The 26,165-nt window shown below is 53.6% G+C and overlaps 1 protein-coding gene and 1 long non-coding RNA gene across 2 annotated transcripts; one reads left to right on the forward strand and one right to left on the reverse strand.

Moving 5' to 3' along the window:
* The first annotated feature begins 4,013 nt into the window (after positions 1-4,013).
* LRRC47 (leucine rich repeat containing 47) lies at positions 4,014-25,051 on the forward strand. The gene is made up of 7 exons (XM_070604662.1): positions 4,014-12,118; positions 18,949-19,407; positions 20,425-20,541; positions 21,583-21,698; positions 22,374-22,476; positions 22,819-22,908; positions 23,053-25,051. Exons 1-7 carry the CDS (start codon positions 11,321-11,323, stop codon positions 23,302-23,304), a joined length of 1,935 nt encoding a protein of 644 aa, XP_070460763.1. The 5' UTR covers positions 4,014-11,320; the 3' UTR covers positions 23,305-25,051.
* LOC139081037 (uncharacterized) lies at positions 12,568-16,508 on the reverse strand. Its single transcript, XR_011535980.1, has 2 exons — positions 16,377-16,508; positions 12,568-15,500 (listed from the first exon to the last, which is right to left on the reverse strand). It is a non-coding gene; the product is annotated as an uncharacterized lncRNA (long non-coding RNA).
* Positions 25,052-26,165: the final 1,114 nt, after the last annotated feature.

A 26,165-nucleotide genomic window follows, 5' to 3' on the forward strand; every position in this document is an offset into this window, starting at 1 on the left:
ATCATGCATTTATGTTGAAATGACTCCTGGCAGTGATTAGTGGCTATTAAAAGCTTTACAGAGTTATGTACTATGAAGGAACCAAGAATAGAGGATAAAAAATTAAAAAGGAACTGTAAGATCCCTTGGCCATTCATAAATAAATATCTAAATTTGGAACAGTAATTAAAATTGAATTTTCATTCATGAATATGTTGTGGCTATTTAACAATATTTCTATTTTCATATTTCAAAATATTCTATTAATTTAAAAGTTGTGTCTATAAATGTGGTATTAGAATACAAATGTAAATACTTTTAATGAAAATTTGCAACTTTCTCATGTTTTAACACACTTTTCTATTTGTCTTTATTTCAGGCACCAGAATTATAAAATCTCTCAGGAATATATTGTTGCTTAGGGCTCAGGGGTTAACTCACCCTGAGAATGTTAATATAATAAAAACATCACTAAGTGTTTTGTTACTTTTATTTCAAGATTATAAGTAAAAGCCATTTGTAAGCTACACTTACTTTCCTAAGCCGGCAGGGGGCTCAGCCCCGTGGGAGGCTGAGATCTGCTGAGAAGGGGCAGCAAGGGGAGCTGCCCAGAGGGAGGTATTGTCAACGTGGGTTCACTGCTGAAGAAGCTAAAAGATTTTAAGCTACATACAAATTAGAGGAAATTATTGACCAATTCTTTCGTGTGGAGTAAAGTCAGGATGCTCCATAAAGGCTCTGACAGTGCCCAGGGGAGGCTTCGTCTTTCTGGTCTCCCTGTGATTCTTCCCCCTTCGAAGAAGGTATATTTTTACCAGCCAACAAGGCTATTTTGCTTTTCAACTAAGTAAAAATGCAGTATTTTCTCTAGATTTGTAGAGTGCTTTTAAACTATCAGCTATGATAATTTTGTAATTGTTTCCATTTTGAAGTTATAATGTACAGGTTTTTTCCTTTACACAAATATATATTAACTTAAAACATGGCATGACAGGGCCTGTCCCCCAGCACAGCGGTTAAGTTTGCGCACTGCGCTTCAGTGGCCCAGGGTTTGCGGGCTCCTATTCTGGGCGCAGACCTACGCACGGCTCATCAAGCCATGCAGTGGGGGCGTCCCAGATACAAAATAGAGGAAGATGGTCACAGATGTTAGCTCAGGGACAATCTTCCTCACCAAAAAAAACCCCAAAAGCGTGGCATTACAGTTTAAACAGCAAAAAGTACTTTAAACGTTGTATCTTACCTTGGTTAAGTGGGGCGTGTACACTGAGAGGCTAGGTGTGCACTCGAGAGCCCTTCTGGGAGAAAAGAGTTCGCTTTCCGGAGAAAACTGACAGCGGTGCGGCGTGAGCTCTAATTCCAGCTGCTGGGCCCTATCACGATTGACCCAGAGGAATCTGGAGTGTGCTCCACTTGCTCTTGAAAATTAGACGGTTCTAGCAACAGGAGCCTGCTCCCGCACCGTGCGCTCTTAACCGTGTGGCCCGGTTGTGGCTGTGTCGGCAGCGCCGGCCGTGCTCCTGCTGTCCTGTCGGCCTTCGGGCCTCTACGCAGCCCCGCCCCGCCGCCGCCGCCCTCCCCGGACCGGGAAAGTCCTGGGCAGGGCCTGAGGCTCCTGCACCTGGACCGCTGGGGAGGCCGCTGCTGGACAGGAGGGTAATGTCGGCGTTTGGAGCGGTGACCCTGGCAAGCTGCTGGAAGCGATTCAGCTGAGCGCCCCGGGTCCCGGGCGCGGGTGTTCTGGAATCCTACGAGGACCTGAAAGGCAGGCGTGTCATCCCCCAGGGTAGGCAGGGACACTGGCTCGGCGCCCAGGCGCGCGCTCAGTGCTGGAAGGCTGTGCGCCCAGATGTGGACCCTGTGCTCTGTGCTTCCGCCGCCTCTGCCACTCCGGGGTTGGGGGTGTGGGGAGGGCCCCCCAGCGCTGTCTAGGTCCTGGCTCCTGAAAGGAACAGATACAGGAGGACTGAGGACAACAACCGGTCTCTGCCTCAGTTTCCCCCTCTGGGGAATGGAGCTGAGGGAAAAGAGCCGATGAGGCCGGCTCGGGCTTGGAGGAGGCGCCACGTTCCTTGGGCACACGCTTGGCGCTTCCCACCTCTGCGCAGCCCGGCCGCTGCGCGTCGTCGGCGCGGGGAAGCCAGCGCCCGCCGCAAGCGCCCAGCACTCCGGCGCGCAGCCTCCAGCCCTGCACCGGGTTAGGCTCAGCCGACTGGGAAGTGCGGGTGAGGAGACTGCGGCACGGCCTCCACCTGCCCAGAGGGCGCCGAAATTCCAGGGAGCTGCCTTCCAGCCTCCGGGGTTCCCGGGGGGGGGGGGGGGGGGGGAGGCGTGTCTCCTGGGAAGAACGGCCCCGGGAGGAGGGGCCACGCCGCCCGCCTGGGCCTCCGGGTCTCGGAGCGCTCGAGCCTCAGGGACGGGAGTGATCTTCCCGCAGGGAAAGTGGCAGGGAGGGGGGCCGGACTGGGCGGTTGAAGGCGACCCCTCGGGAGGGCTGCTGCAGGCTCCTCCCCAAACGAGGCCCTTTCTGGGCCCTCTGCCCCAGGAGCGTGTCCTACAGCCGCCTCCACGCCGCTCACCTGGCCAGGCCCTCCTTGGTGCCTCCCGGTGTCCAAGGACCAGTCCTGGAAATGGGGGCGCAGCGTCCTGCCTGAAGGTGGGGGACCTTGCGGAAACCACTGCGACGGTTCTGGACCGAGATCTTTCCCTCCCCGTGGGTAAGGAGCGCCTTGAGAATGCTGTTTCCCAAATTCCGGGTCCCTAATCTGGGGGGGAGGGGGGCACCCTGGTGGTTGGAACAGAAGCAGAAGGGTGAGGACTGCAGGTGTCTGGGGACTCTGGCTCCCGGCCTCAGCCTGGGCGGCGTCGGGGTCAGGGTCGGGGACCGGGTTGGGGTCCGGGCTGTGCCCAGCCTCCCCCACCCGCACCCCTGGCCCTGGACCTGACGCCCCTGCGTCCCTGCTCCTGCCGGGTGACCGAGGCCTCAGGTGGGGCCGGAGGCCACCCCGGTCCTGCCACTCTAATCCCCGGGGTCCCCTAGAAGGCCAGGTCCTCGGACCTGGCAATGGTGTCCCTCTCGACACCCTGGCCGGCGCGTCTGCCAGAGAACTCACCCGACGCGGGGATCCGGGCTGGAGCGCGCGGGCGCGCACGCGGACGTGCCGGCACCAGCCCCGGGAGTGGCGGGCGCGCCAGGGCTGCTGCTCGCAGGCAACCCAGAGCGCTGAGCCCAGTCTGGGGCCTAATGCCGTGGCCTTGGGCGGGCTGCAGTCGGAGCCAGCATTGCCATCCCGGAGGGGATCAGAGGGAGAAAGCAGCGCCCCCCGCCCCAACACACACACACACACCCCTTTCTAAATGCCCAGCGTGCACAGGTGCAGTCTGCTGACTGGGAGGCCCCAGCGCCTCCAGGTCTTCCCTGGAATGCGTCCAGGTCCCCCACCCGCAAGAAGAGCTCATTTTGATCTGCTCACTTTTGCTTATTGGACCCGCCTAAGATTGCCTTTGCAGAAAGTTTCCGTGCAAAAGAAAGTTTGCGGCCCCCAGAATAGACCATCTCACAGGCGCCTGCCTTCCCAAAAGTGCCAGGACTCCTCCAGAAGCCCACGCAGGCCCCCAAGGCTGCACAGGATTCCTGTGGCGGGGGGGGGCGGCTCTGTTGGTGGTGGGTGGGACTGGCACAACTTGGAGCTGTGAACAAACTTTTGGGACCCCTCTCCCTGGTCTAAGAGACAAATCTAGCCAGCAAACGGCGTCTGCTCTAAGTCAGCACAGTAAACTCCATGCTGTGCTGCAAAGCTGCCGTCCACGCCCTCCTCAGCCTGTGTCAGAATGAACTTGCAACCCCCGTCTCGTGACGGAAGCCGCCAGCTGGAGAAACCAACAGCAGAAAAGAGAAAGGGGACCTAGCTCCTGCATGCCAGCTGCATTTCTTAGAGATGGAGGGAGTAATTAGCCACCCTGGTCCTTGCCTCCCTCCACACGTGGATAACATCAGCATCCCAGAACTTTGATGCATAACCAAGAAATCCTTCTTTATGTTATCTTTAATATACAAACTAGAGAAAAACCAGATGTACCCTACGCCTTTTGACACATATGAAATTTAGTTGTACATTTTTTTCTGCACATATACTGTTTGTAAGATGTATAAGCTGCACTTGAACCCACACACCTCGGAGCACTTCCATTAGAGCATTCTGTCGAGCTGTTTCCCGGGGCTCCAGTTCCTCCCCTTGATTATTGAATAAACTCCTTCACTGACATTTACCTGGACGCTTTGTTTCAGTCGGCAGAGCTTTGTGCAGAGGGAGACCCTTGTGGGCCTGGGGCTGCAGAGGTAGGGAGGCCACCGACCCCGGGTCCCTGCCATCATCACCTTGGGCGGGTGGTGCTCCAGGCTTGGAGCGGAGGGCCATGGGCCGGCCTTGGACTGGGACCCCAGGAGCTGGTTGATGCTGGATGAGCTGTGTCTGCCTGTTTCTTGTAGGGTCTCCCAGGGGCACACCTGGGGATCATTTTCTCCCCTCAGCTGCATCCTCTGAAAGCCGGAGGGAGTGGGAGGATCCAGTTCCAAGAGGCCCTCACGTGGCTGGCAAGGCAGTACTGGCTGGTGGCTGGGGACCTCAGTCCCCTGCTGTGGGAGCCTCTCCACAGGGCTGCTTGGGTGTCCCCTCAATGTCACAACATGGTGGCTGATTCCCCCAGGGCGAGTGGCCAAGACCAAGATGGAAGCCACAATGTCTCTTAAGGCCTGGTCCTAGAGGTCATGCTCTGTCACTTCTGCAGTAGCCTGTTGGGGACACAGGTCAGCGCTGCTCAACGCGGAGGGGTTACAGAGGGCATAACCACAGGAGGGGGGTCCTTGGGGGCATCTCGGAGACTGCTGGCTGCCACCATGTGGAACTTGATATGTGACCAAAGCGACACCACAGGAAAGGATGGAGCGTTTAGTAGGAAGACTGGCTCATCATGCGGAAGAAAATTAAGTTGAACCCCTGTCCAAAACTGCACCATATCCAAGGATGAAATTACCCCTCAAGAAACAAAGAGCTAAAGACAAAACCTAAAACCATAAAGCTTTAGAAACTGTGAAGCCACGGAAGAAAACAGAGAGCATCTCTGCAACCTTGGGATGGAGAACTTTTTAAACAAGACACAAAAAAATCGACAGACTGGATAACAAGGCAATTAAGGATTAGGGCTCCGTGAAGGACACTGGCATGACCATTGATCCTTGTCATTTTGTGCCAACTTCACAGCTCGTTTGCCCCCCCAGTCTGCAGCTCTCTGCCCTTTCTGGTTTTCATCGGCCGAGCGACTGAGACCCATAATCAACGATCATTCATCAAGGCTAAGTAAGACTTCAGGCCAACTCTCCTCTGCCGGGATAGTGTCCTCAGAGGCATTAATTCCACCTCTCAAAATACCTGATCACCAATATCAGTATGACCGGCCGTTTGTTAGCTTCTAGAACGTTAATTGAACCGCTGGGCCCCGTATGGCTCCATCCAGCAGCATCAGGTGGTACTCTTGGATATTTCAATATAAACCAGACACAATTACATAGTACACTTGTTCTGACCATGCCAAGAAAACGTACCTTCTCCCACATACCTTATACTATTTCTCATAGAAATATAGGTCAGAGGCCCTGTCTCTGTTACTTGAGGGTCTCAAACATCTTGAGAACACAGAGGAATTCCTTTTCTCAGGTCTCACAGTTTAACAGATCTTGGTTGTCCCACAGGAAGCACAGTGTAACATTTGTCCTATTCCACGAGTAGGGAGGACCGTGTAGGGCAGAGCGGCTAGCGCTCAGCATGGCGCTACAGCTACTCTGTTCTCTGATCCGGGCAGCCTCGGTCTCCCCGCTCTGGGCTGTGTCTCCCCAGCTCAGGGAGGCTGCCGGCTCCGCCCGGCTCCCCTCCCCGCTCCACAGCCCAGAGGCTCCCGAGGCAGGGAGCTCAGCAGGGCTCACCCGGTTGGTTTCCCATCTCCTAGGCACCATTCTCTTCTGTTACCTGGTGTCCAGGGTCTTGAAAACTGTTGTTTCCTCTATTTCTCACATCTGTTTTTATCGTTCCTGCTAGAGGGTAAATTCGGTCCCTGTTACTGAATCTTGACCAGAAGCAGAAGGTCCGATGACCTCTCAGTGCAGGACGATCTACAGATGCACTTCACCACATTGATGGACTAATGAGAAAAGCTGTGCAAATACTCAAAGGAAGGGAGAAATCTGCACTAAACTCAACCACGAAAAGCCTGTTAGTGAACTGGAAGTAGGAGGAAAAGGTGAACGGGTAAGACTATGTCCACAGCAGTATTATTCCAGGTGAGGAAGCGTCAGACGCATGTTCTTGAAAATCAAGAATACGATGAGGATGCTCACTGCCATCTCTTCTATTTAGTATTGTTTTGGATTTTCTAGCCAAGATGAGACAACACATAATAAGACAAGAAAATGAAGTAGACAAGAAGAGAGAGGAAATAAGACAAGAAAAATAAAGCCACAAAGATTGGGAAGGTGAAACAAAACTCTCATTGATTGTAGAATGATTTGAATGACTAGAAAACTCAAAAGAATCTTTAGAAAAATTGTTAAAACTAATAGGTGACATAAGATCATTATACAAAAATCAGTTGCATTGGGCTGGCCCCATGGCCGAGTGGTTAAGTTCGTGCACTCTGCTTTGGCGGCCCAGGGTTTCGCTGGTTCAAGTCCTGGGCGCGGACATGGCACCATTCATCAGACCATGCTGAGGCGGCGTCTCGCATGCCACAGATAGAAGGATCCACAACTAAAATATACAACTGTGTACCGGGGGGCTTTGGGGAGAAAAAGGAAAAAATAAAATCTGAAAAAAAAAAATCAGTTGCATTTTTATGCACCAGCAAGAAGTAATTTTCAATGGCAGCAATGACTATAAAGCACATAAATAAATCTAACAAAAATGTGCATGGCCTGTAGCTAAGACAGAAACATTCCATGTTTTTAGATTTTTGACTAATATCAAAAATCAAAATCCCAACAGCAGTTTTTGTGAAACTTGAATAAAATAATTTTAAGTTTTACACAAAAGAGTGCCCAGTGCACTGAGAAGGAAGAGAGAAGAAGAAAAATGAGAGGGAAAAAGAAAGGGAGAAAGAAAGAAGGGGACAAGAAGGGATTTCCCCTCCCAGAGAAATGGGTCCACATCTATGTGGATTTTTGATTAGGACAGAGATCTATGGTCTGGAAAGAAAATTATTATCCCTGTGGAAAAGCCAAATAGGATCCTTATCTCACCTGAAATACAAAACGTCAGCTCCAGGTAGATTCTAGACGTCAATGTACAAAGCAAACCTTTAAAACTTTCAACTGGAAAAATATGTGACTATTTCTTTCTGTTCTTGAATTAAAGATCTATTTTAAAAGACACAAAAAAGATGACTGTAAAAGACAGATCGATCGTCTGACTTCTCCTGGGGATTAGGCAGATATACAAGAACACTTTCTGAAGTTATGAATATAAAATTATGAACATCTGAAATGGATAAATTCTTAGACTCACAACCTCCCAAAACTGAATCAAGAAGAAACAGAGAACCTGCATAGACCAACCACAAGTGAAGAGATTGAAACAGTCATCAAAAACCTCCTAAAATTATGAACATCTGTGCATCCGAAGACACCTTAAAGAAATGAGAAACTGGGAGGACGCACTGACCACACTTACCCCACGAAGAATGCGTCCAAAGACACAGAGAGCATTCCTACATGTCACGAGGAAAGGAACAAGCAGCTCTCTAGCCTGGTTTTTAAAGTGTGAAGGGAAATATGTAAATAATTTCAGAACATGCTACTACATTAGTTTTCTGTTGCTGCTGTGACAAATTATCACGAGCTTAGTGGCTTCTAAACCACGACATGTTAGCTCGCATCTGTACGTCAGAAGCCTGACAGAGGCGACCGGGCTACAACCGCAGTGTCGGCGGGCTGCCTGCCCTCTGGAGGCTGCAGGGAGAATCCTCGCCTTTCCCAGTTTCTAGAGGCTGCCCACTTTCCTTAGCACTGAGCCCCTTCCTCCGTGTTCAAAGCCAGCAACAGAGGGCCAGCTCTCCAGGCTGCCTTCTCTCCGGTTCCCTGTCTTCCTTCCCTCTCCTACTTTTAAGGACCCTTGTGACTGCACTGGGCCCACAGGAGAATCTCCCATCTCAAGGTCACTATCAATCTTAATCCCATCTGCAGCCTTAATTCCCCTTTGCCCTCAAACCTAATATCTTCACAGGTTCTGGGAGTCAGGACATGGACGTCTCTGGAGCCATTATTCTGTCCACCATAAACACCAGAACATGACGTGCCTGATGTTTGTATCACATTTCAAAAAGGTCCCCCAGCCTGGAAGATATTCAGAAGAAGTTTAACAGGGACTAGTGATGGCAATACCAGAGAAAGAAACAATACCAGCATTTCAGCATCTTTTCACATAAATACAGTATTTTTACTGAAAATAGTTTGTAATTCATATGATAAAATGTTAAGGCAACTTAATATCCAATGCATTTAAAATATGTTATAAACATATTACAAAACATCAAATGAACCATAAATTCATAAAGGTAAAGATTAAATATAATTAATCATTCAATTAGCAAATAAAATATTAGCAGGTAAAACTAATTAAAATATTAAAAACAAATTAAACTATACAAGTGGAAAATACAATTAATAATAAACATTTTTAAGTGATACAATAATATTTTATCTTTTTTAAAGTTCAATCTTAAAAGACAAAACATATCAATGGGCCATCTCTGAGTCATGGTGTATTTTTGTAAAATTGTACTAGGTGCCCAAAATGCTCTTTTTCATTCTACACTAGCAGGTGGGGGGGGATGATAATTCAGAGAGGATGTTGTGAACATTTTGGGATTTGCACATGGACTGTTATCATTTATAATGATAATGAGATGTGTTTTTTGTTTCAAAGGAAATATTTCCGGTGTGTCCTAGGCTTCGGGTAATCATGAGCCCTCAGAGACTCCATGGCCAGGTTACTGCATTGCTTTCAAAACCAGCCTTATCGTCTTCCACTTGATCAAAAAGTCTTTGACCAGAATAAGGATTATTCTTGCAACAGAAGCTGTGCTTTGTTGATTAGCACTTTCTTTCTTCTCTTGAGGATTAGGTAGATATACAAGAACACTTTCTGAACATAGCGCATGTCACCTTGTTAGATTAGCAATGCTAATTCAGTGTATAACTTAAATTTTCAAAAATTTAAAAATACCTGAACAACAGTAAAACCACTGGAAATGATCCAGGCTCCTTCCACATTTCTGCTCCTTTCTCTTACTGATTTGGTGATGTCTTTCCTCATCGTCACAAGATAGCTGCTGCAGCACCAAGCATCACATTCTACAGTCTGGTGTGCTGAGCCAAAACAAACGTGGATAAGAGATAGCCTTCACTTCACATGCCTCTCTTTTCTCAGGGAGGAAAAATTTCCCAGGAGCCCCTAGCAAACATCCCCTTTTATCTTATTGACCAGGTCGATGTCACAGTCTTTCCTTAGAATAAATGTTGGCAAAGAGGATTTCCATGACCAACCCTGATTCTTCCCTTGGGGCAGGGCAAATACCACCTAAACACAGCCTTCTGGGAGTGAGAAGGATGCCACGGCTGCAAGTCAGGCAGCCAGCAGCGTCTGTGCCAGGCTGTCATGAGGCGGGGGGATGAGGTGTGCTGAGGGCAGAACGAGAACCAGCTGGGGTGAGGGAGAGCGAGATTGGGGCTTATCAGAGGGATGCACTTTCCAACAGAGCTGCCTCGGGAAGAGGGTGGGTCTGTCATCGGCAGGGCTCAGCTGGGGTGGAAGAGCCGAGTCTGGGATGAAGGAGAGATGCTCCTGGCAGGGGAAGCAGCGAGAGGATTCAAGTCTGAGGTTCCCTCCAGCCCTAAGACTGTGGTTCTAAAGCTTTTTCCCTCAGTATCTGTGGAGGCTCCTGCTATAGGTTCGCACTTGTTCTCGCCTTGTGTCCTGGAGGCAGCACAGGCCCCCGCCCCATGTGCGAGCTCGTGGTGTGGTCCCTCGGCCCCTGCACACGAGCGGACATGACGGATCAACACGCAGAAGCGTCCCCAGTGCTTGAGGGAGTCGCCCTGCCCATCTTGTCCCTTCCCTCTGCCGTGAGAGCACAGTGGCACCAGAGGGGAGTCCCCGCAGCCAGGGCCCCGACGGTGAGGACGTGGCGCCGCAGCCGACACAGCCACCACGCCGAGGGAATGGCTGTCGCCGTGTACTGTTGGAGAGCCCTGGGAGTTCACAGTTGCTTTTTGGCCAACGTCACCACCGCAAAAGCTGACCCCTACAGGGTCACGAAGTCGGCTCAGAGATGTTAGTTGGGCTCCAGAAAAATGAATCACTTACGACTCAGTTGCACGGTCGACACGAGGCCTTAGAGACAGTAAGTTCAGCTCCGCTTTTCGGGAATAATGTATCGACACTGGGTTGTCTTCATAGATTTACCACATATGAAGGTAACCCTAAGTAATATAATCTTCAGTCTGACGTGTTAAGCTACGCAAATGGAATCATACTAGATGCGTTCTTCTGTGATCCGCTTTTTCCCTCTATGTCACCATCCTGATAGGCATTCATGCTGTTGTGTGTAGCTTAGCACTTCTCAATGGGGCCGTCCATTTTGATAAATGTCTCACAACTGACTTATCACTCTTCTGTTGGTGGACAGTTGGGTCGTTTCCAGTGTTGGCTACTATCAAACTATGAATATTCTCAAAGCCTGTCAAAATGGCATATAATAGCATGAACTGTTGGACTCTTCCCCAAAAATCTATTCTGGAGAAACTGAGCAAGCAAAAAGACACACAGATAAAGCAGAAAAAGAAAAAAAAGTTGGCAACAGTTGTTAGCCCAGGTGCCAATCTTTAAAAAAAGAAAAAAACGCAAGGAAGATTTAACCCAAGATCATCGTGATGAGAGAGCGAACCCGACCCTGAACACAGCAGGGCAGCTGGGCGTTCACGCCAGCGCAGGAGAGGAGGGCAGCGCACGGAAAATTACTAGGGGAGCTTGATCGGGTATTGAAGGCGGCCGAGCACGCCCCTAAACGCCCCGCTCTGGCATCCGGGTTATTTCGGGCTCAGGCTCCTGGGAAACAGCAGGTGCAGGGCGGGGCTTTCTCTAATCCCCTTCTCCACCTGAGCACGGATCCGCGCGTTTCACCGGCCAGGAAGGCGGGCTCCGTCTAGGGGAGGGGATCAGAGGCAAGGGGTCAAGGCCAGGTCAGGAGGGAGCGGTCCCGCGGATTCCCGAGCTCGGGGCTGACGAGACTTGGAATGGAACGAACCTCCCAACCCCGCCCCACGGCCCCATTTGGGGGAAGACCCGCTCCTCTGTGGCACTCGCTGTGGCGCTCTAGCGTCCGAGCGTGTTCTCTATGGCCCCTTCCGGCCTTGGCAGGAAGTGACGCGAGGGTGCCCCGGAAACACGCCGGGAGTGGCTGCGGAAGCGGCGGCGCGATGGCGGCGGCGGCGGTGTCGGAGCCCTGGCCCGAGCTGGAGCTGGCGGAGCGGGAGCGGCGGCGGGAGCTGCTGCTGACCGGGCCCGGGCTGGAAGAGCGGGTGCGGGCGGCGGGCGGGCGGCTGCCGCCGCGGCTCTTCACCCTGCCGCTGCTGCACTACCTGGAGGTGAGCGGCTGCGGGAGCCTGCGCGAGCCGGGGCCGGGCCTGGCGCAGGGCCTCCCGCAGCTGCACAGCCTGGTGCTGCGGCGCAACGCGCTGGGGCCCGGCCTGAGCCCCGAGCTCGGCCCGCTGCCCGCGCTGCGCGTGCTCGACCTGTCGGGCAACGCGCTGGAGGCGCTGCCGCCGGGCCAGGGCCTGGGCCCCGCCGACCCGCCGGGCCTCCCGCAGCTGCAGAGCCTCAATCTCAGCGGCAACCGGCTACGCGAGCTGCCCGCCGACCTGGCGCGCTGCGCCCCGCGCCTGCAGACCCTCAACCTCACCGGCAACTGCCTGGACTCCTTCCCCGCCGCGCTCTTCCGCCCCGGCGCGCTGCCCCTGCTCAGCGAACTGGCGGCCGCCGACAACTGCCTCCGAGAGCTCAGCCCTGACATTGCCCACCTGGCCTCGCTCAAGGTCAGCGGGGCTGCCCGGCGCGGGCGGGGCGGGGCCTGGCGTAGTCGCGGCTAGGGAGCTCCTCCCGGTGCTGAGCCGTCCCGGGGACGTCCCACGGGGACGGGCCTGGGAAGTCTCTACTGGCCGGGAAGAGCCAGCGCCAGTGTCAGCACCTCTGGGAAGCCCTCCCTACCCCCTTTCCCCTCCCACTAACGTGGCCTACATCCTCGGGTGGTTCTCTCCACTCGCGCTAGGCTGTTCCCAACTGGACTTTCCCACGTAACCACTGTTTCGTAATTCTTAGCCAACTTGGCTTCTCTCTCAGGTTGGAAGCAGGTCAACAGCAGGGACTCATGTCTAGATAGTTTATCTCCAAGTATTTTTGAAATGAGTGTGTGAGCCCTGTGTGTGGGGCCACCCGGACAAGGCATGAAGATGTGAAATGACTAGAATTTGCATAATGCCCACAATGTGATTTCATATGTGATATTTTACTTAACCCTAACAACAGTCTTCTAAGGTAGGAGTTAGTATTCCTGTTTTACAGGAGGCAAGATGGGGTTGCCGAAAGTAAACAGCAAATAATTTGGGGCTTCCTCTAGATGACATTGTCTGTGGACCTCTTACTTATTCGTCTTAGGTCCCCAGGCCCCAGCATAAGGCTTGGCTCATAATAGGCGCTCTTTAACTCTGTTGAGTAAGAGGTGGAGCATGGAAGTCACAGAGAAACGGCCTAAATCAAGTTAGTAGGTTCCTGTTCAATGCTCTTTCCCCTGCATCTTCCCTTTTCATTCTTCAAAAGGCAGGCTTGGGCCAGCACCGTGGCCTAGTGGTTAAGTTTGGCACGCTCTGTTTTCGCAGCCGGGGCTTGGTTCCCAGGCGCTGACCTACATCACTTGTTGACAGCCATGCTGTGGCAGCGACCCGCATACAAAATAAGGAAGACTGGCACAGATGTTAGCTCAGGGCGAATCTCCCTCAGCAAAAAAAAAAGGCCTGTATTTCTTCTTTCTCCAGTTTTTCGTTCTTTTATACAGACTTTAAGCAATAGAATGTGTATACAATTTAGCAACTGATCTATCTGCAGCGGAAATTACTCTTAAGGTATTACCAACTCCTTTTACAAATATGTCTCTGTCTGTGTAAAGATGTATGTATACAAGCATGTGTATGTTTGTAGTTAAGAGAAATAGATGAGAGCACTGCAGAATGAGTTGTGCTGGCATTTCCAGGAGGAAGCTATGAGGGATGGCTCCCTGGGATGCCCTGGTCGTCCAGGGCTGTAGGTGTCCCTCTAAGGCGAGGGGCATGACACGTGATGTATGACGCTTTCTACTTCAACTTCCCCCATGATCTTTTGGTTTTTCAGAAGGTTGATGTGCCAGATGTGTCTCTTAATGTAGCATCATGGGAGTGTACCATCAGTTATTACGGTTCTCTTCAAATCCGTAATGTCTTACCAGTATTCAAGTTGTGTTGTTTTGTCTTGATGCTCTGGACTACTCTCTCTCGTACCCACTCTGTAAAGCCATCCGTCGCCTTTATTGTGTCCAAAAAACCCTCGTTCAGGTCAAAGAGAATGTCTCCCTTGCTCAGTCCCCGTCTCCTGGTCCGTTCTGTTCACCGTCTGTAGACTCCCATCTGCTCTCTTTCACGTGAAGAGACCTGTTTTTTGGAGCGTGTCCTGCAAGAGCTACTTGGAATCCCTTTTGGGCTTGGATGTCCTTTTGGGGGCCTTTTCTAAAATGATGCCTCCATGAGGAATGACTGCTAAAACTGTGTGAAGCAACATTGCCACACACACGCTGGAGTTTGCGGTACAGAGGTATTCCTTGTCCTTCCTGGTGCTGTGGGAAGACAGCTTAGAGGGGAGAAAATTGGGCTCAGAAGCAGGAAGTGTGGGTTTCAGCTCAGCATCTCGTGCAGTGCCGTGGGCTCCGCACCTGTCTCCTCATCTGTGAGAGAACTGTGAGGATGGCCATAGTGCCGGTGGAGGGAGAGGCGATGGCTTCTGTGGGTCATCCAGGGCTGCATTACCGCTCCAGAACTCTGTGGCTTCCAACAACAGCAGTCGTTTTGTTTGGTAGCATTCTCCATCCTGGGCTGGCTCAGCTCCACGGTCCACTGTCCTGCTGTCGATCACTCATGCGGCTGCGTTCAGCAGGCCGTGGGCTAAGCTGGAATGCTGGGGTGGCTGGGCTTCTCTCTCTCCATGTCATCTGGGGACCTCTCCTTCCCCAGCAGCATAGTCTGACTTCTTAGGTGGCAGCTCAGGGGTCCTCAGAGCACGAAAGCAGAAGCTGTTAGGCCTTATAGCATAGACCTGGAATGAGCACTCTCTCACTTTCACTGCATCCTGTCAATTAATGAAGTAGAGCCCAGTACAGATTGGTGGGAGACATCACACAAGGATGTGAATACCTGGAGGCCTGGTTCTCTAGGGGCCACCAAAGTAACAGCACACAGACCTCTGCTTGGCCCTCTCCCCAGGGAGCTGCCGCCAGGTGCTGGCCCCAGACCTCGCAGCTGTGAAGGCCTGACCTTCTGCCCCACACCAGCCACCTGGGACAATGAAGCTGAAGAGATGCTGTGCTTTCCTTCACTACTCAGTTACCTCTGCCTGTGGGGAGCCTGGCTTCATCAGCGTCTTGGCCTCTGACCCATTCCACATGGCTTGCTCTCTGGGGGAGACCCAAGAGAGGCTGGAGTGGGCTTCTCCCCACTTGCATACCTTCTTGCACCAGGCTTCTGTGACCGGTTGGGCCCAACTGCCAGGGCTGTGGTGGGCCAAGGATGGGCGACACCCTCATGTCACTGCCGCCTGCGTTTTAAGTGACTGTTGCCCAGACCCATGGCACTGCCCATTGGACTGACGGAGGGATGGACAAGATACATGTTCCCCTAAACTTCTGAAATGGGCCAGCACAGCACGGCAGCCAGCTAAGAGACTATAGCATCCAGGATTTCCCCACTTCCTGCCAGGAGTTGTGCCCACTCAGGTCACCCAGTGTTGCTCACATATGGGACTCCTCCTGTAGTCAAGCTTCGCAGAGAAGTTAAACTTTGGAGGTGAAACCTTTCTTCCACTGATAAGAGACATTGAAGTAAAAAAAATCCTCCCTCAATCTTATTTTCTCATTGCTGCTGGAGGTAGCGGGGCTCACTCAGGTGTCCAGGCAGAGTCCAGGTCCCCTCAGCAGCCACCACCTGGCATCGCCTGCTAGAACGAAGGAGGTTCCTTACACACCTCCAGAGGGGAGCGTTTTGTCTCAGGTTCTCTCAACCTGGAATTTAGGGTCCCTTCCCCAGCAGCTCGTCCCATGCGAGGGTGACATTCCCATAAGGCAGGCCGCTCACAGTCTAGGGGCAGGGACCGACCCCACTTCACGAGCGCGTCTGTTACCTGCAGGGAGGAGAGAAACGCGTCTGCTGTGTGTCAGGTCCAGGCAACTGCAGTTAACGCAGCAGCTCCCTCCACGTGCACTTCCTTCCCCCTTCAGCACTGATGCGCGTCCTCGCCTTTCTGGGTGGGAGCGCATAAGCCAAACACAGCTTCCCCCGCAGAAGTGAGTGCTTAACCCTCTGGCCCTCTGGCGTAGTTTAAACTCAGTGCTGGCATGACCTCTCGCCCCAGGGCCTCTCCTGAGACTCCCGGCTGCCGTCAGCGTTCCCGGTGGACATGTGAACTCACACTCGGTTGAAGCTGCTGCTCTGGCTGCTCAGTGCCAGGTTGAGCTGGTTTTGCTGTAGGGACCAGCTTGCAGTCCCGTTGGAGGTCTCTGCCTTTTTACAGGACTCCATCATCTGAGGCTTGGCACCCCTAGAACCCTGCCCCTGCTGCCTGCCTCCCTCCTCCCACATTTATATTCCCACAGGGCCCAAGCACAGGTCCTGAGCGGCCACATGTGGCACGTGGCTCCCGCCACTGCTGCTCTGAAAAGCCCGTTATTTGGTGATTGTTGCTCCTGAGAGAAGATCCCCCCCGATACCCTGGCACCTTTGTCCTCTGTGGAGACGTCACCAGTCACCAGGCTGCTGGCCTAAAGCTGCTCTGGTTGGGGCTGGGAACCAGTGAGGCACAGCCCCTGCCCCATCCCGGCCCCCCCCTCCCCTGCCCCATCCCATCCCGCCCCCCCCCGCCCCATCCCAGCCCGCCCCTCCCCTCCTCTGCCCCATCCCAGCCCGCCTCTCCCCTCCTCTGCCCCATCCCTGCCCTCCCCTCCCCTCCCCTGCCCCCTCCCAGCCCCCCCCCGCCCCCTCCCTGCCCTCCCCTCCTCACCGGCTCTTCCTCTGCCGCTGTTCCAGGTTTCTCAGCGTGGAGGCAGACACAGTCCATCACCCGGCTGGCCGTGTTTCCATGCAGCCATGAGGGTTACCCCAGTGGCGTTCTCAAGCTGTTTGGCCAAAGCCCCTTTGGACAGTACAGGAGACCCCAAAGCTGGTGTGTACGGGGGAGCTGTGTACAGACCTCCCCAAACCTGACCTTGACATCTTTGCTCACAAGCCTCTGAGCAGGCGGTCGGGTGACCCCATTCTTTTGGCCTAAGCCGGGCTCATGTGTCCACATGGGGACATCTGGTCTAGCAGGCCTGCCCAGGAGGGTTCTAATGCTGGAGGTGGGCTTTTGAGAGAGCAGTGTGTGGGCTCTGCAAACCTGGGCTCTGAGCCATGGCACTGGCACTGTGGCTGCCAGTTCCTAGCACGTCAGGAGGCCAGCCCAGACCCCAGGGGAGGCAACAGGCTCTGCCTCTTGGTGGGAAGAGCTGCCAAGTGCCAGCGGTGGGGCACGGGGAGGCCTGGAAGGGCCACCAGATGGTCCATGTACCCTACCCTGTCTGGTCCTGCCTTAAGATTGGAGGAGGGCCTGGAGAAGCATAAACGGTGACAATTGTGTGGAATGGTGTTACCCACGGCCCCCTTGGCTCATGTGGAGCTGGTGGTTTGAATGAAGACCAAGTCTGTGGTGACGCCCCCTTCTCCACTCTTCTCTCCCGGCCTCTCAGCAGCCTGATTGAGCCAGAGGATTCCAAACAAACAGATGCCTTTTGAATTTCCTTCATCACTTGGAGTCTGTGAAATTCCATTAAAATCATCCACTATACTAGCCAAAGCAGATGCATCTTTTGAATAGTCAGAGCCCTTTCCCCCTTTTTCAGTTCATGATAAAATCTACCACCCTCTGTGGCCCGAGTGTGGTAGGTCTCAGGGCCTGTCAAATCCCCAGTCGGGACCAGGACTCAGGCCACGAAGACCAAGTGTGCGCACCTGCTTTGCTGTGAGTGTGCGCAGAGGGCCTGCCTGCTGTGCCGTCACTTGGACGCCAGGTGTGGTCCAGGTGGGCTACGTCCACCCAGAGCTCTCCCCGAGCTGCGGCCGGTCGGGAGTCCCCTGCTGCCCCTTGCTGCCTCGCTTTCCAAATGTGTGTCTCCGCTCCAACCAAACCAGGTAATAAGGTGTCCTCCAAGGCCACCCAGTTAGCCCCCAAGCCCTGTGTCAGGTCTTCACAGCACCGAGCAGAGCCAGTCCAGAGCTTCCCCTGGCCTGGGAGGAGAATGAGAAAGAAGCCATTTACACACTGTCCGAAATGCTGCCCCTGGGACAGTCATGCTGGGAAAAGACCAGAGAAGGGGGCAGTGGCTGGGCGGCCTCCTGGGAGGGGCCTGTCCTCTCCCAACCAGGTGAGGAGGGAAGGCAGAAGACCCTGCCCAGCAGGGACCCCACCCACTGTGGACATAGTCCCATCAGTGTCCGGAATCAGACAGCTCACCTTGGTGTCCCTCATCCTACCCCTGTGGCTCCGAGAAAGACACCGTGACCATGTAAGGTGCTGCTTTGCTTGTCTTCATGACATCAGTGATACTGACACCAGCAGCATGTTTTGTCAAAGTCCAGTCGATAATGCTGATAGAAGGTTCTTTCACATGGGCTGTAGGATTTCATGAGCCTCCTCTTTTTCTTTGAGGAAGATTGGCCCTGAGCTGACATCCATTGCCAGCCCTCTTTTTGCCTGAGGAAGATTGTTGCTGAGCTAACATCTGTGCCGGTCTTCCTCTCTTTTATGTAGGATGCTGGCCACAGGGTGGCTTGACGAGCTGTGCTAGGTTTGTGCCTGGGATCCAAACCTGTGAATCCCAGGTCGCCGAAGCAGAGCGTGAACTTGACTACTACACCACCGGGCTGGCCCCTTGTGAGCCTCTGTGGCACAGACAGCAGTGCCCTGTGCCCTTTTCCCGGGTCCTGTGAAGGGCTGAGAACCCATCCCAGTACTGAAGCCAGGTCACCATTTTGTTGCACACAAAGTACGAGAGCATTGTGTGCGGCGTTGCTGACGACCTCACGTTTCAACAGGAAGAGTAATGTGTTCTTTTTAGCTCGTTTAACTTAAAAAGCTTAGCGTCATTTTGTGGGGAACCGATCTCTCATCTGAAGTACTTAAGTTGTTCATAACCCGACAGTCCCCTGTCCTTGTCTCAAGCCTGCCTGTCCGTCTGCAAAGGCACTGTGGCCGGTCCCTCTGGGGCCGTGCAGTGAGCAGGAAGAATAAGAGCAGTGCCTCGCAGAGACCGTTAGTCACCCTCGCTGCCTCCTCTCCCTTCGCGGAGCCACTGTGATTGCGGACATTGGCGGTGCTGGTACAGAGCTGGGAGGGGTGGGGGGCGGCTCAGACCCGCAGGTGGGCACAGGGCATGCGGCAACAGGAAAGCAGGTCTTGCCATGTCATGGCCGAAGTGGCCGAGGGGCATGCTGCGACTGACGGGCAGCAGGGCTCTCGCTGAGTGACAGGCACTCAGGCCTGTCCCTGGCCAGGCCAAAGTGCCAGGAGTCTGACGTGTTCTCCGTCTCTCTTGCAGACACTGGACCTCTCCAACAACCAGCTCAGTGAGATCCCGGCCGAGCTGGCCGACTGCCCCAAGCTCAAGGAGATCAACTTCCGAGGCAACAAGCTGAAGGACAGGCGCCTGGAGAAGATGGTCAGCGGCTGCCAGACCAGGTCCATCCTGGAGTACCTGCGTGTGGGAGGCCGCGGGGGCGGGCGCGGCAAGGGCAAGGCCGAGGGCCCGGAGAAGGAGGAGGGCCGCAGGAGGCGGCGGGAGAGGAAGAAGAAGGAGAGCGGCGAGGCCGGGGAGGAGGACGCGGACGGGGCCGGCAGGCTGCTGCTCAGGGTCCTGCACGTCTCCGAGAGCCCCGCCCCGCTGACAGTCAGGGTGAGCCCCGAGGTCAGGGACGTCCGGCCGTTCCTCGTGGGCGCCGTTGTGAGGGGCATGGACCTGCACGCCGGCAGCGCGCTCAAGCGGTTCCTCACCTCCCAGGTGGGTCCATGTGGCCAGCAGACAGGGGTGGGGAGGGGGGGCCGGGTGGCCTTGGCCTATCACTTCTGCATGCCTCAGTTTCCTCACCTGCAAGAGGGGGCTCCTGGGGTTAGTGAGGAAGACAGGAGTCTGCGCGGTGGGCCTGACGGACCTAGATCTGGAGCGCTCCATGAGGCCCATCACCCTGGCCCTGGACACACGGGGCGAGCACGCAGCCGACGCACCTCACGAGCTGCGAGCGCCTCCCGCAGACAACGTGTGTGTGGGCGGCGCCGTCGGGGCCTCACCGCCGCCTGCTGCTCCCCGCGTTGCCCTGACAGTGGAGCCTTGTTTCTGAACACAGATTTGTTGCGATGGGAAATCAGTGTTCCTCCAATTTCTGAGATTTTGGGGGTTTTTCTATTTCTGTATTAAATTACACATTTAGTTTCATAGAAGACAGCGTTAAAATTGTCAAGTCTTGCCAGCATGTTCTTAAGTGAACTGTTCAGTTTTTGTTTAGTTTTTAGCTAGATGTGCTTCCTAATTTGTTTTTCTGTGAGGTCTGTCCAGCTTTTAAAATAAAAAGCACATCTTTGCACGTGGGAAAAACCCCCAAGTGCGGCCCCCGGGGTGGAGGTGGCTTCTGGAGTTTCCTCCGCTGTGTCTCAGGATCCTGCGCTCCGGCAGGAAGCACGCAGCTCACGCCCGGCGTTTGGAGCTCAGAGATCGGTGTTTGGGAGGAGTCTTCTTTTTCAGTTGCACTTTTGTTTAGTCGGTCAGAAATTTTAGTTCAGGGCAGATCCTTAGAAGTGTCAAACGTTGTGTTCTAGAGGGAGAGAAAGAAGAAATCCTGCTGATAGACAGATAAAATGGTTTTCCGATGATGGTTCCACACGATAAATATTCAGCTTGGAGGCGGAGGGGAGAGGCTGCGGGTGGCGGGGGGCACGCAGGGGGTGCTCCCGCCTGCGATGTGCCTGGCACCTCGCTGGACCCCGGCCCCCCAGCTTCGCTCTCCTTTGCTCTGTGTTGCAGACGAAGCTCCACGAGGACCTTTGTGAGAAGAGAACGGCGGCCACCATCGCGACTCACGACCTCAGTGCTGTCCGAGGGCCTCTGCTGTACACCACTCGCCCGCCGCAGGACCTCAAGGTGACCCGCACATCCCTGCCTGTGTTTGGGATTTGAGGTGTTCCTTTGGTGTTTTTCAAAAAAATACACATGCTAAGGATTGCCTCGGAGCATTTTAGAGTAGAATCTGACACTGCTCCTAGCAAGTACATAAGTAGAATGATAAAACGGGCCGGCCAGTGATGTAGTGGTTAAGTTCACATGCTCCGCCTCAGCGGCCCACGGTTCGCAGGTTCAGATCCCAGGCATGGCCCTAGCACTGCTTGTCAAGCCGTGCTGTGGTGGTGTCCCACATAAAGTAGAAGACAGTTGGCAACAGATGTTAGCTCAGCAACAATCTTCCTCAAACAAAAAGGAAGATTGGCAACAGATGTTAGCTCAGGGCCAGTCTTCCTCACCAAAAAAAATAATAATGGTAATAATAAAACAGTCCATGTTTACAGTTACTTTTGAAAGCAAACTCATCAGAGGATTTGAAAGTGATTTTCTTCATTTACTCAGTAACTTTTAGCCAAAAATTGTGGTTTATATCCCAATTGCAAAACCCCTAATATGGGGCTGACTTCAGTGTGAGTTGTTCCTTTGCTGTCCTGCCCCTGGCCTGTACAGCGCACCGAGGTCCGTGGGCGTGGCAGGTGTCCAGCAGCCGCTGCCTGGACCTCACTGCTGGGCTGTGCTCCTGACCTGACCTGTGCCAGTGGCTTCCCTGGCCCTCCTCCTCGGCTCACCTTGGAAACGCAGTTGTGTGCAGGGCAGGCTCAAGGTTAAGCTCAGCTTGGAACGTGCTTGGGTGTTCAGGCATTCGGAACCCTGAGGGGACGTCCGAAGGCAAAGCGTGTTCACGTGTGACGTGGAGGGCAGGCTCCATCCTTGGTCAGCTTGCTCTCCGCTCGGAGAATTGCCAGCTCTCGGACGCCTCTCCCTGTCATGCAGGTTAATGGAGGAGAGAGTTGAGAGGGATCAGTGGTGAAGCCAGAGCAAATGGAAGGACAGCGTGTTTTGTGGCTGTGAGCCTAATGCAAGTTTGTTTTCTTACGAGCTAACTGAGGTTTCTACCCCTAGATCATCCCCTTGGGGCGGAGAGAAGTCAAGGCCAAGGACCTGGTGCGGCAGTTGCAGCAGGAGGCCGAGGAGCACAGGAAGCAGAAGAAGAGGCAGAACGTCTCGGGCCTGCACAGGTCAGTCTGCGCATCCCTCCTGGGTGGGGGGCGCGGCCAGGACCCCTGCGGGCCCGCGGGTGCACGCTCAGGCAATCATGACAGGCCATCCTCCATTTCCTTAACTCAGGCCCCTTAGGAAGCTCCTAACATCCCTCAAACCTGAAACTTGTTGCAGGTGTGAAAAACAGAAAGAAAAGGCATCTCCCCACACTTTTTTCACTCTCCTGTCGGGTTCTTGCGTGGGGTCAGAGGAAATGCTGTTAGATCAGCCTGTTATCTAGACGGGCCCTGGGCTCGGACCTGTGGGAAGGTGGCCCCTGCTTCAGAGATCCAGGAATGCAGGTTTTGTGTCATCTCACGGGAGGGTGGCCCTCCTGGCGTGCCCAAGCACAGACAAGAGAGACGCACAAGAGAGGAGGAAACATTGCCCATTAACGATGGGAAATCGCACAGTCACACCCACCGCGTGTGTCAGATTGTGGGTGGCTGGGGTCAGTGCCCAGTGGAGGTCCCTGGACCTGCCTTCATTACACAGAAGCCTCTTGCCGCCCCGAGTAAACACAGGCTTCTTGTAAGCTTGTTAAACGTGCCTCTGATCTCACGCACACTTTGTCTAAACAACTTTGATTTGTCCAGTTTATGCTTTAGGTATGTTTTCTGTAGCTCTGCCTATGGTTATTTTGCTCCACACAGATACCTTCACTTACTGGATGGAAAAGAAAATTACCCTTGCCTTGTGGATGCTGATGGTGATGTGATTTCTTTCCCACCAATAACAAACAGTGAGAAGACGAAGGTAGGGCCACGTCTGTGAATGTCTGTGTGTCTTGGAGGCTGTTTCCCATGCAGAGTAGACCAGGTGTCTGTCCCCTGTGCAGGCCCCTCCCTCTGCGCAATAGAAGCACAGACCCTAAGCCAGGCTGCATTGGCCTTCAGAGCGTGCACCCCTGCTCGCACTTGGCACTGCCCCGGGACTTACCACGTGGGCAGCATTCCAGTTTGTGTCTCTTTGTAGGAAGGTGACAGTCTTGGTTTGGGTGACATTTTACGAGGTTTTTTCAGATTAAGAATTGCAATTGCTGATGGCTACTTTTGATAACTTTATTTTTTTCTGAAATCTTTCTGATTTCTTTCTAAGATTAAGAAAACAACTTCTGATTTGTTTTTGGAAGTGACAAGTGCTACTAGTCTGCAGATATGCAAAGACATCATGGACGCCCTCATTCTGGTGAGTCCTGCGGGCTCGTCCTGGCGTCTGCCGGCTGTGATGGAGGCGTCTTCTGTCCCCACCGCCCTGTGTATGGCTGCCTCTTGCAGCAGTCTTCTCGGGTCCATCTGATCTCCAGGTTAAAGAGTTATTTTCCATTTGCAGAAAATGGCGGAACTCAACAAATACACCTTGGAAAATAAAGAGGAAGGCTCACTCTCAGACACTGAAGCTGATGCAATTTCGGGACAACTTGCGGCTCCCAGAACGAGTTCCCAAGCTGAGAAAGACGCGCACTCCCCCCTGGTGGTGGAGCAGGTCCGCGTGGTGGACGAGGAGGGCCGTCTGAAGGTGGTCTACCCGTCCAAGACGGACCTGGGCACGGTAGCAGCTTCCCACGTGACCGTGATCCGCTGAGAAGCCGGGCTGCGGCTCCGTGCCAGCAGGCTGCTGGTCACACGTGGTGTCAGCTGTCTTTCTACGGGGGTTGTATGTGGTGATGTTAAGTTATTTGTCATGTTTTTTAAGATACCTGAGTTCTTTGTTCAGTTTTCTGGACAATTCTGTCATAAAGGAGTGCCATGTTGTCATGTGCTTAAATTGATTTGCCTTTACAGCACCAAACTGATTTTACTAATGCTTTTTATGAAATTACTTGAATATCAAGTAACATCAATTTTACTTGATCCAAAACATCAATATTACTTGATCCGAATATCAATATCGGAATTAACTGTTGAAAGTGTTCTCAAATCATGTGGAGACACAGCAAATAACTATTTATGGGGAAAAAGGACACTATAATTGGTTTAAATGTTCAGTTCTAAATTGAGAAGCTGAACGACATGCATTTTATTGAATTGCACAATTATTTTTCTACGATATAGCATCTTTTAAAATCATACTGTGCCAGTAGCACAGCTTACAAATGTGGAATGACATCATATTTTCCAGCTGGCAGCAAATCGTAATCTTTTTATTAAAAATTTTTTTAATGTGACTTCAGAATTGGCAAGATCGTTTTTCGTAATATTGCTGTTGGAAGCTTTAGGGGAGCGGAGATGCGCAGAGTCCCCTCGTGGCGGCCCCACGGTCTGAGCGCCCTGGGCCGTGCCCCCGAGCAGGGAGGGGGTCCGTGGACTTTAATCATCAGAACCTGCGTCTCAAGGTCAACATGCAGGTTTCCCCTTAGAAAGGAAGCCTCCACGATGGGACAGGACAGTCCTGTTTGTCAACTGTCCCCCAGCGGTCATCAGGGACTGCAGCTGTGAGGTTTTTGAAGCCAGGAATCAGAGAGTGCGCCAGATGAGTGCTGCTTCAGCATTTTACATTCTAGCTGTTTCCAGTTCTGAATGTCTCAGGCTACAGACCGTCTGTGTCTGTCGTGTGCTCGTTCGTGTGCGGGAGCTCACGCTCACGGCCTCCCTGAAGAGGTGGTTTGTGCTGGCCTCGCTGCTTTATCGTCTGGCTGGACAGGGAGAAGCTGCCTCAGCGGCTTCTGGCTAGTTCATGACACCATTTGAGTTTTGTAGATATGACAGACGATTTTTTGGGGGCATTTGCAAGAGCCCCACTGAACCCACACGTTTAGCTGTCAGAACCAGACACATGTGAGGCCCAAGACCCCACATGTTGGGCATACCAACGAAGCCACATGGTTCTCCCAAAGCTCGGCCAGCCCACTTTGTAGGACACAGGTGGGGCTGCCTTGAGACCCTGACCTGGCTCTTGGGCCACCGCCAAGCCTTCCCATCGGTCCCTGGAGGTGGCGGTTGCTTGGCTGGGCTGGAGTGGGTGTGCCTAATAACAGCTTTTCCTTCTGTTTTGTTTCCCCCCCCAAAACCTTCCAACGTCTGTGTGTGTTGGTGGCTCCGGCTTGTCATCATGACCTTTGGGCAGTCAAGGCTGCTGATGCTATGGTGGGTGTCAGGCATGTGTGGGCATGTGGGTCACAGCCAAGCTGTCCTCTTGGCTCCCAGGACTAAGGGTTCAGTGGCCATGTCACATCTGTGACCTCACTGATGAAGCCACCAGCATCTGCTGCTTTCTTCTGATGCTTGATTCCATGTGAGATTTGAAAATGTATTTAACTTAGAGCAGAAAACCTTTTTGACATCTTTTTCTTTGCCAGTCCGACCCTCTAATAAAAAATATTTAATAAGAACATCTTGACTCCTTCCCAGTGAATCCTGTCCTGCTGGTATTTCTGGAGGTGGGTGTTGGAAGTGTCTATGGGGAAACTGAGGACCTGGCCACCCTCCCACCCCAGCCCAGATCTTGCCAGCACAGAGCAAGAGGCACTTAACTGCTGTTGCACAGGCCCCAGCCCAAGAAGCCACTGCCCTTGACCCCGAGACCCTGGGAACCAGCTTCCTGCAGCACCCTGCACCACCCCCTGGGCCCTGTTGCCCTGGAGCCCCTGGTAGATCCCATCCAGGGGCATGCGCAAAGGAGTCAAGTCACTGAGACCCACCCCTAGCAATCATCCAGTTCCTGAACTTCTATGGGAGAGGAGGCTGGCTGGGGACTCAGCAGGGTCCTGTCCCATCCTTTCCCCAACCCTCCCAGGGCTGTAAGGACTCGGCCCAGGGTATAGGGCCTGGGGAACCATGGGGCGTGAGCTGCTGCCTCCAGCCTGACCACTCCGTCTGGCTGGAGCCCGGGGGTCCCATTTCATGGAGGCAGCTGGCATGGAAGTGGTGTGCACCCTGAGGGCTCTGCCTGCAGCCTCCCCCACAGGGGCCAGGTAAGGGATGTTGGTGGAGCCCACAGGCAGGGGACACTGTATCCACCAACCAGGCTGGTGCACCAGGCTCCTGAGACCTGCTGGGCCTCAGGGTGCACGGGGCTTGACTGGCCAGATCCAGGCTGGAGCCCAGCATGGGCCTCTGCTATCCACTGCCCATGCAGTTCCCCCGACCCCAGGAGGTGTTTGTGAGGACCCACAGGCACTGCCCTGTGCTGCTGGACTGAGCTGGAGAGACTGAGGTGACTTCTCCTCTTGCCCCAAGTACTGCCCCCCTTTCATGGACTGCACCTGCTCCCTGGCCCTCCCCCCGCCCCCCCTCCCCACTGTGCTGCTGCCTTGCCCCGGCCAGCTGTATCTGACCTGTCCCTCAGCAGACCTGTTCCTGCCTGGAACTGCTTAGGGAGCGTGGCCCTGGAGCCTGCAGGGCATCTTGGAAGCCAGGGAGGCCAGAGCAGCCTGAGAGAGGGAGGAGAGGCCGGGGGCGGCCAGGACCACCTCCCTTCTGTCCTGCAGCCTTGCCTGGCGCCTG

This window comes from Equus przewalskii, chromosome 2, assembly GCF_037783145.1.
Source record: "Equus przewalskii isolate Varuska chromosome 2, EquPr2, whole genome shotgun sequence".
Lineage (NCBI taxonomy): Eukaryota > Metazoa > Chordata > Mammalia > Perissodactyla > Equidae > Equus > Equus przewalskii.